Here is a 9,376-nt window from a genome sequence, read left to right on the forward strand (position 1 = left end):
CGTGTGACAGGGCCCCGCCGCCTGCCCCCCCCCACCCCCGCAACTCCTTCCTGTCTCCCGGGGCCCGTGGGCCGGTCCATCCTGTCTCCCCGCGGGCCGAGCGCTGTCACCCCGAGTAGCCCTGCCCCCCTGCAGCACGGCAGCCCCGCCGACCACACCAGGCACCGACCCTGCACTCCCGTGCCCGCCCCCCCCCAGGGCAGTCGGGGCGCGGGTCCCTCCGGGCCGGGTGGGGATGGCTCCGGATCCCCGGTGGCTTTCGAGTGGGCTGGCCAGCTGAGTGACCTGCCTCCTTGGCTCACAGGGCAGCGTGCCTCCGGTCATGGCGTTCCACCTGGGCTCCCTGGGCTTCCTGACCCCCTTCAACTTCGAGAACTTTCAGTCCCAAGTTACTCAGGTGATACAGGGTGAGTCAGAATGTTCCAGAACCCATGAGCAGTTCTGAATGTGGGATCATCTTATGTGATTTGGGGGCTTTTTTAACAATGCAAAGAGCAACACTTGAGTGTTCTGGGATTCCGAGAATTGTAAATTTTGAACGAGTCAGACGTTTTTTCTTAACAGTGAGAAGTTTGAGCTGATCACGGTTTAGGCTACCATACGTGTCGAGTAGCAGTGAATTGATTTTCACGGAAGCACAGGGTGTTGCTTTCCATTTGGGAGAAGAAAGGGGGGTCCCTGGTCGATGGGAGGGTCTCTCTTCCCGCAGTACCACCGCCCCCATTCCCGCTGACCTCCCTGGGTGTGACCCCTGCTGGCCCCCAGGGAACGCAGCTGTTGTTCTCCGGAGCCGGCTGAAGGTCAGGGTCGTGAAGGAGCTCCGAGGGAAGAAGGTGGCCGTCCCCAACGGGATCAGCGAGAACAGGGTGCTGGCCGCAGCCCTGGACGCAGAGGTCGGGAAGCAGGTCATGCAGTACCAGGTCTGTGGGCCTGTCCCCCACAGGGCTCGGGGCCTCGCCCTCGGGCAGGGGGTACAGGGTGGCAGCTTTGGTCTGGACACCCCCAAGCCCTGTCCTCGGGACCTTCCAGGGAGCCCAGGAGCAGCTCGGTGCTGCCTGGCCCCCTCAGCTTGCGGTGGCCTCACCCACAGGTCTTAAACGAGGTGGTGATAGACAGAGGCCCATCCTCATACCTGTCCAACGTGGACGTCTACCTGGATGGGCACCTCATCACCACGGTGCAGGGCGACGGTAGGTGGGCGTCAGGCCCGCCTGGGGGCTGCACGCGGGATGGGGGCGGGCGCTTGACCGTGACCCTCGGCCTGTCCCGCAGGCGTGATCGTCTCCACCCCAACGGGCAGCACGGCGTACGCGGCCGCCGCCGGGGCCTCCATGATCCACCCCAACGTGCCGGCCATCATGATCACGCCCATCTGCCCCCACTCGCTGTCCTTCCGGCCCATCGTAGTTCCTGCGGGCGTCGAGCTGAAGGTCGGAGCTCCCCCCCCCCCCCGCCCCGCCCGCCCTTGTCGGTTGGAGCCGGTGCGGGGCCTGCAGTGCTGACCTCCCGCCTTGCTGGGGGCTGGAGGGGCTTTGTCCACCCTGGTCTCCGTCGTGTGGCCCGCGCCCCCAGGGGTCCGGTCGGCAGGCGTGGTGCTGAGAGCCGGGCCAGCCCTTCAGGTGGGCTCTCAGCCTGAGTGGGTGGGGACAGTCCTTGCTGGAGGGGATGGGGGCCCGCCTGTGAGGAGCGGCCGCTGCCCGGCGTGTCCTGGCGTCTGACTGGCCCTGCCGCCATTCCACGTCCACTCTTCCCCTGCCCCTTGCCCCCCACTGCAGGCCACCCCCGGACCAGTAAGTCCCTGATGTGAGCCCTGGCGGGTGGGGCTGCGTCTGCTGGTCGCAGAGAGCTGGGTGGGGGCGGGGGGTGGGCGGTGCTAGAGCCAGGCCCCTGGGGCTGGGGTCAGCACGATGCAAGTTAATGTTTTCACAGCCTGGATCTGACCTTGGCACGTGGTGGGCATTGGGGGTGCCCGTGAGGTTCCTCCTGGCCGGTGCTGTCCCCCCGGGGTAGGGTCCACGGCGCTCAGCTGCGCTCAGGTAGCCCACACCTGTCCTGCTTGACCTGTCAGATCATGCTGTCACCGGAAGCAAGGAACACTGTGTGGGTGTCCTTCGATGGACGAAAGAGACAGGAGGTCCGCCACGGAGACAGGTGTGTGGGCCACGGGGCTGCGGAGGGTGGGGCATGTGGGCTGAGGGCCTGTCCCTGGTTCTCGAGGGATCGTGTCACGGACCTGTGCCTGGGGTGACGGCGCCCTGCCAGCCGTTCCCACCGCTTATCCTTCCGCCACCCTGCTCCTTGTGGTCCCTCTGGACCTGGGTGCGTCGAGGGGGTCCCTGGTTCTGTCCTGCGGGGCACACGAGCACCACTGGGCCCCCAGTTCCTGGCTGTTCTCAGGAGCAGACCGGAAAGTGGCAAGGTGCCCAGGCCCCCAGGGCACCATAGGACCCGGGGCCAGACTTTGCAGCAGGTGGCATGAGAAGAGATGAGATGGTCCCCGGCCGGACCAGGGAGGGGTCTTGCTCTGGGGGGGCGGGCCGGGCGCCCGGCGGTTCTAGGAGGGGCCCCGTTGCATCTCTCCTGCTTCAGCGTCAGCATCACTACCTCTCGCTACCCGCTCCCCTCCATCTGTGTCCGCGACCCCGTGAGCGACTGGTTTGAGAGCCTGGCACAGTGTCTGCACTGGAACGTGCGGAAGAAGCAAGCCCACTTCCCAGAGGACGAGGAGGACGCGGACGAGGAGGATGGGGCGGGGCGGGCGGGGAGCTAGGCCTCAGGTCCTGCCGTCTGCGCTCGGGACGGGCGCACCTGAACGCGCGTCGTGAGCGTCACGGGCCAAGCGCCGGTGGCAGGTGCCGCGCCACTTGTCTGGCTAGAGGAAGGGCCTGCGATCTGCCTTTTGTCGACCAGATCAGCTGTTTTTAACGTTTTAAATCTGACTTTTCTGCATTTCTAAACGAGTGAGCAGACCAGGAGCTCTGAGGTCAGCCCAGGCGCACCCACCCTGCGTGTGGTCAGAGCCCGGCCCCAGGCAGGGACGGCCGAGCCTGGTGGGCTCCTTGTAATTCCTTGTCAGGAAACTTCCATAAATCAGTCTACTGAAATTCAGAGGGGATCAGAATGAATGGGTCTATCCTATGGTCTTGAAAATAAATGTCTCACGGCCAAAAACCTTCCTTCAGCTCCCACGACTTCCCCTGAAGCCACTTGGGGGGACGCTTCTGCCGAGAGCAGGTTGGCTGCCAGGACGGATGGGTCCCCAGGCCCGGTCTCCTCCCCCGCTTCAGGGTGACCGGCACAGGCGGGGCGGGGGTTCAGACTGCACACATTCCTCGGGAAGCAGGGACGCGCCTCCCCACCCTGGAAGGTGTTCTCAATCCTGTGTCTACTTTTTAGAGATTCTTTTAAACTTTCTGAAAGTGCTTACGTACAGATTTTGTTGTGTTCACTGAGAATTCGGCGGGAGGGGAGTTTGTGCTGTGAAGTGGGACCATTCTGTGCAGCCCGCGTGGCCGCCCGGAGAGCTGGGCGACTCTTGCTCAGAGCGCCTGGCGCTCGGCGGGCCCGGGAGGTGTCGAAGCTGCTCTTGCTTCTCCCCGGGGGCCTGGCTTCGAGGGCGCGCCCGTCCTTCCAGCCCCCGCGCCTCCATCGCTGGCTGCCTGGGGCTGGGCCCGCCTGGAGTCTGGTGGGAGCTGTGGCTTGCGGGGGGCGTGTGGCCCCGGCCCCGCTCACTGTCGCCTAACGGGCTTCCTATTTTTGAGTAACTGATTTCTCTCTGAGTTGCATTTTCTCCTGTTAAATTGGCCAGAACAGAAGGGATGGGGGCCCGTCATTTCTTGGACTCCTTTCTGGAGGGCCGGGGGCCGGGGGGCGCTGTGCTTTGCCCACTTGGAGGGTCACGGGCTGATGGAAGGGCATCTGGGGTCTCCAGGGTGGGCCCTGCGGCCTGAGCACCGTGGCCGCCGTCCGTGTGTGTGTGTATCGAGTGCTGTCGCCCCGCGTGCCCGTGTGGGCAGCTCAGCCAGTGCTGGGCACGGAGGTCGGTTCCCACCCTCTGCCCGTGAGCTCGGGCACAGCGGGCGGCCCGCCCGGCCTCCCATGGGCTGAGGGGGCGACCCTCCCAGCTTTAGGTCCGGAAGAGACTGGCATTCAGAATGCAGGTTACTCGTTCAGACAACAGAGCCAGCGTAGACCGGGTCCTGAAGCGTGACAGGGAATGACCTAGGAAACGGGGTTTTTGAAGTCAATTCTTAATGTTTCATATTGTTGATATCTTGAAAATTTGTTAAATGTTGAAAGCCTTATTACTATTTTCAGATCCTTTCAATAAACAGGCTTGTTTTAAAAGTTGGGTCGAGTGACAACGTTATTTGGTTCTTTGTAACCAACGCCCAGATGCGCTGAGCCTGCCCTTGGCCCACCCATAGGTAGGGGGTCGCGCTCCAGCAGCCCCCCGCACACCCCAGTCACGTCCTGTCCCGAGCGCTCTGGGGTCGGGCTTCAGGGCTGGTCCTGCAGGGAGGAGCCCAAGGCCTGGGCCGAGGGTGCCCTGCAGAGGCCAGTGGGGCGCGTGGCCCGGCCTGGAGCTCCCACCTCCCTCCTCCCCTGCCGCCCGCTCCGGGCCTGGGTCTCCCTCCCTCCCAGGCCTGGGCAGAGGTGGGGCCAGGCTCTGCCGGGAGTCAGAGCAGGTGCCGCGGACACAGCCTTGTGGGCCAGAGCCTGGCAAGAGACGGGACGAGCGCCCCTGCAAGCACTGCTGCGAGGCCACCGCGGGCAGACACGGTGGACGCCCGGGGAGCGGAGCGGCCCCCGCCCTGCCCGTCGGGATCTAGGCGCACGTGTGAGCGCGGCCTCTTCCTGCCCAGGCGTCTTGGCAGCTGGGAGGCATCTGCTGTCCCTCCGCTGTGGGGCTGGGTGGGCGACGTGTCCGCTGGGAGGTGCCTGCGACCGCGGTCAGTTGCACGGGCGGCGGGGCAGGGCGGGGGCGCTGCCGGGGCCCGAGGCTCTCCGAACTCGAGGCGGCCGTGCACGGACCCCAAGCTAGGCCCTGTTGCTCCAGGAACAGAGTGTCTGTCTACTTGAGGGCAGGGGTCAGCCCGGCCAGCTGGGGTCTCTGGGCCAGAGGGGCAGGCTCACCGTGGACAGAGACACTGCCCGCAGGATCGCATTCCTTGGCAAAGGCTGTTGACCCCTGAACCTTGACCTTCTGGGCTTTGTGGAGCACATTGAAGGGGATGCGGAGCCCAGGTCCCAGAGGCCACAGGACCTCTGGGACCCAAGACGTCTCCTGACCGGGCCGGTGGGGCATTTCTGTAGGCCAGGCCTGAGGTCCCTCGAAGCTTCTGGTCTTCAGGGCGGTGGACTTGGAAACCTCTTCTGGCCTTTCCTGGCCTGTGTCTGAGCAGCGCCGGGGCCAGACCTCACCCAAGGCCTCAGTGCCGGGCGTCCACCCAGCTGGCCTCCCCTCCCTCGGGCCAGGCTCCACATCCAGCAGTTCCTGCCCCGTGGTGGCCGGGGCCTGTCCTGCCGAGGTTCCCACACCTGGGAGCCACTGGGTACCAGAACCTGGGAAGTCTGCCTGGGGGGCCAGCTGGGGGTGAGAGCAGGTGTGGAGATGGAGGCCGAGTGGCGGGGTGGGTGGAGGCCTGTTGGAGAAGCCCAGAGGACTGGGGGCGGGGGACGGGGGGAGGAGCTGTGAACTTGAGTCACCACAGGGGGCGGGCTTGGCCACTGCCGGCACATTTCACCCCAGAAAGGTCCAGGCCAGAGCTTGGGCCACCTCAGAATCTGGAAACGCTGAGGATTTGGTGGAAGAGGTGAGGTCAGTGTGGGCGAGGCCGAGGACGGGGAGGAGCCCTCGGAAGACAGCGGGGACGGGGCTGGTCTGCGCCCTGCACCCTGCGGGGAGGGCCTCCTGCCCCCAGAAGCTCAGGACAGGCAGCCACGGGGACAGAGGCACGGCCTGACCTCAGCCGGCTTCCTGGGAGCTCGGTGAGGCCCGTGGGTGCCCTGGACTCTCCCAGACGCTGCCCTGAAGCAGCAAGGGGGCGGCTCCCCAGCCCTGTGGCTTTGCTTGCGTGACCTTTGGCCCCAGCCCTGGGGGAAGAGGTTTTAGGTGGCCTCCCTGCTCTGCCAGTGCCCCCTGCGCGTGGAGTCCAGAGGCTGAGCCCCAAGGTCAGGCTAAAGTGGGGGTGGGAGGCAGGGGTCACGCCGCAGGGTGTGTGGAGGGGTACTCAAAGGGCAGCCAGGGAGGGTGCACATCTCTGGTTTGGGGACGGGCCTGGGCTCGGGCCCAGGTGTCGCGAACCTGAGCGACCTTGGCTACAGACTCCCTGTTTCCCCATCTGCTGCTCGGGGGACAGGTCCCAGAGGCCTTAGCGGCAGCGGCTGCCGCTGCCCCACCCTGAGTGGGTCTCACTGAGGGACCTTCGGGCACAGCCCTCACACTGGACGGGGTTCTGGCCCCCCAGGGGCAGCCGGCTGAGGTGATGGCCAGGATGACAGGTGAGTAGACATCACCCACGGGACCAGGGGCAGCGTCCAGAAAGGCTGCTCGGCCGTCCCAGGCTGTGGGCCTCCCGGCTGGACCCAGAGCCTGGGAAGGACACTCAGGAAGGAACCAGAGGCCTCGACTCCACAGCCCAGTGACCTGGGGATGGCCAGGGGCCCTGCTGGGCGGGCCAGGGCTGAATTTGGAGGGGCCAGGCCCAGGCAGACCCCACCGGCCCCACCTGCTGGGGAGGCTCCCCTCCTCCGGGCACTGCCCCCTGGATGGGTCTGAAGGCCACACGCTCGGGACCGTAATTACATCTGCGAAATCCCTTCCCAGTGGACCAAATAACGGGTCCCCCCCGCCCCCGAGAAGCCTGGAGCAGACTCAGTTCCCGATGCCTCGGGTGCCCAGTGGCCCACGTGGGCTGCCGGCCTGAAGCCCTCGTCCCCCCTCCTGCCCTGGCAGCTCCAACGGCCCCCCAGCGCTGACCACTGCCCGCCTTCCTCCCAGAGCAGGGGGGGCAAGCAAGGGCGCCCAAGAGCACCCCGAGGTGGTGAGGCCTAACAAATGGTGATTGTTTAAGAGAAAGAGAACCCCTGGGGCTTAACGTGGAGCCCTCGGAACGTGGGCTCGGAGGCGCCCCCCGGCCCAGTGAGGGGCTGCCGTCAGGAGGCCGGGCGCCCAGGAAGCAGCATTGTGCGGGTCGGTGCTTCCTGGCAACTTCGGCAGTGGGGCTGTGTAGGAACGAGCGGGGCCCCCCCACCCTTCCGGCCGGGACCCCGTTCTCTGGGCCTTGCGGGCTTCCAGACCCAGGTCCACACCTCCTGCTGTCCTCACCATCCCCTGGGAACTTGGGCTCCTCCGGGCCCGCAGGTCACCACCCCACCTGACTGCAGCCATCACATCAGACCATGGGAGAAGGGGGCCGGGGCTGTGGGGCTGGACTGGGAGAGGCTGGCAGATGCCACGGGGAGAGGCAGGCTGGCCGGCGCGGGGCTCCTTCACGAGAGCCGCTTCCTAACAGGTTTGTGTCTAAATGTGCAAATCAGCAAAGAGGCTGAAATGGTCACATTTGAAGCTGACGAGGGTGTGAAGAATCCTGGCCGGTCTAAAGTCTTTCAACCCCAAATTCTGCTTCTTGGAATCCAGTCAAAGGAAGAAGTGGAAACTCCAGCAAATGCAGGTAAAACCACTCAGACCCCTTCCCTGATACTGGAAGTCAGACACGGCCCAGCGGTGAAACGACTTGCTACCTGCAACAGTGTCTCCTGCGGTGTTTAGAGAAGACTTACGTGAAAATTAACAAAGGGGAACCTCAACTAAAATGCAGCTGGGAGGCCAGAAGGGGAAGCTCTCAGGCAGGTGCCCCTGGGCCTCAACACAGATCCCAGCAGGCAGAGAGTCCCTTGCATCTGCGGCCAGAAGCAGATGCTTCACTGCCACCGGCAGGAGGAAGGACGATGTCCCCCGCCTGGCGGCCTCGCAGCCAATGAAAAGCCACCACGTGCCTCCCAGTTCCTCCAGCAGACTGTTTATAACAACTTGCCCTTCTCTGCTTCACCAGACTTGCTTGTGGTTCACCAGAGTTGCCTGTCCTGAACTTCACTTCTTTGCTGCTGCCAAACCAACCCGTTTTGCTGGTAAAATAACTGGCTGTTTTATTGTTTTCGGTGAACAACTGTTAGCAGGACAAAGAAAAAGAGGCAGGATACAAACTCTGGGAGTGTGACCATGGAGCAAAGGCTTCCTCGGGCAGTGGCTGGAGGCCTGGGTCGAACTGTCCTCCATGCTGGGGTGCCTGGTCCAGGAGGGGAAGGCGCCTAGGTTCCCCTGACATCATTTCAGAATTGTTAAAACTCACTGTCTCAGATAAAATGTAAGAAAGATTCTGCTATAAAGGTTTTTTTTAAAAATTTATTTATTTTATGTATTTATTTTTGGCTGCTTTGGGTCTTCATTGCCGCACGCGGGCTATGTCTAGTTGCGGCGAGCGGGGGCTACTCTTCATTGGGGTGCGCGGGCTTCTCATTGCAGTGGCTTCTCTTGTCGCGAAGCATGGGTTCTAGGTGTGCAGGCTTCAGTAGTTGTGGCTCGCAGGGTTCTGTAGTTGTGGCTCGCGGGCTCTAGAGCGCAGGCTCAGTAGTTGTGGCACACAGGTTTCATTGCTCCTCGGCATGTGGGATCTTCCCGGACCAGGGCTCGAACCCGTGTCCCCTGCATTGGCAGGTGGATTCTTAACCACTGTGCCACCAGGGAAGCCCTGCTATAAAGTTTTCGATACTTTTTATACATTTCCTTTTGAAATTACTTGACTACAAGTAACTAACTCACTGATCACCACAAGTAACTCACCGAGGAGGCCTGAACTGCAGCTCGCGGCCCCAGCCCCGCCTGTGCACGCCCAGGGGTGGGCAGACACCACCATTAATTAACTGACCCTCTGGCCAATATCTAAAGGAGAAATTTTATTAATTTTAAAATAATGTGAAGAGGGACTTCCCTGGTGGCACAGTGGTTAAGAATCCGCCTGCCAATGCAGGGGACACAGGTTCGAGCCCTGGTCCGGGAAGATCCCACGTGCCGCGGAGCAACTAAGCCCGTGCGCCACAACAACTGAGCCTGTGCTCTAGAGCCCGCGAGCCACAACTACTGAAGCCCATGTGCCACAACTGCTGAGGCCCACGCACAAGAGCAGCCACCGCAATGAGAAGCCCGCGCACCACAACAAAGAGTAGCCCCTGCTCGCCGCAACTAGAGAAAGCCTGCGCGCAGCAACGAAGACCCAACGCAGCCAAAAATAAAAAATAATAATAAAAATAAAAAATAAAACTATTAAAATAATGTGAAGAAACACATGTGAAAGGCTGACCAAAAAGTAGGCTT

The 9,376-nt window shown here is 62.9% G+C and overlaps 1 protein-coding gene across 1 annotated transcript in view; it reads left to right on the top strand.

Annotated features, from left to right (window-relative positions):
- NADK (NAD kinase) overlaps positions 1-3,171 on the top strand; it is a 10,433-nt gene extending 7,262 nt beyond the window's left edge. Inside the window, exons 6-11 of the mRNA XM_024125473.3 lie at positions 305-407; positions 766-920; positions 1,091-1,190; positions 1,273-1,430; positions 2,069-2,151; positions 2,590-3,171. Of these exons, the coding sequence (XP_023981241.1) occupies positions 305-407; positions 766-920; positions 1,091-1,190; positions 1,273-1,430; positions 2,069-2,151; positions 2,590-2,770 (780 nt within the window). The 3' untranslated portion in view covers positions 2,771-3,171. The remainder of the gene's footprint in view (positions 1-304; positions 408-765; positions 921-1,090; positions 1,191-1,272; positions 1,431-2,068; positions 2,152-2,589) is intronic.
- The last annotated feature ends 6,205 nt before the right edge of the window (positions 3,172-9,376 follow it).

The sequence above is a fragment of the Physeter macrocephalus genome, chromosome 3, assembly GCF_002837175.3.
Source record: "Physeter macrocephalus isolate SW-GA chromosome 3, ASM283717v5, whole genome shotgun sequence".
Taxonomy (NCBI): Eukaryota; Metazoa; Chordata; class Mammalia; order Artiodactyla; family Physeteridae; genus Physeter; species Physeter macrocephalus.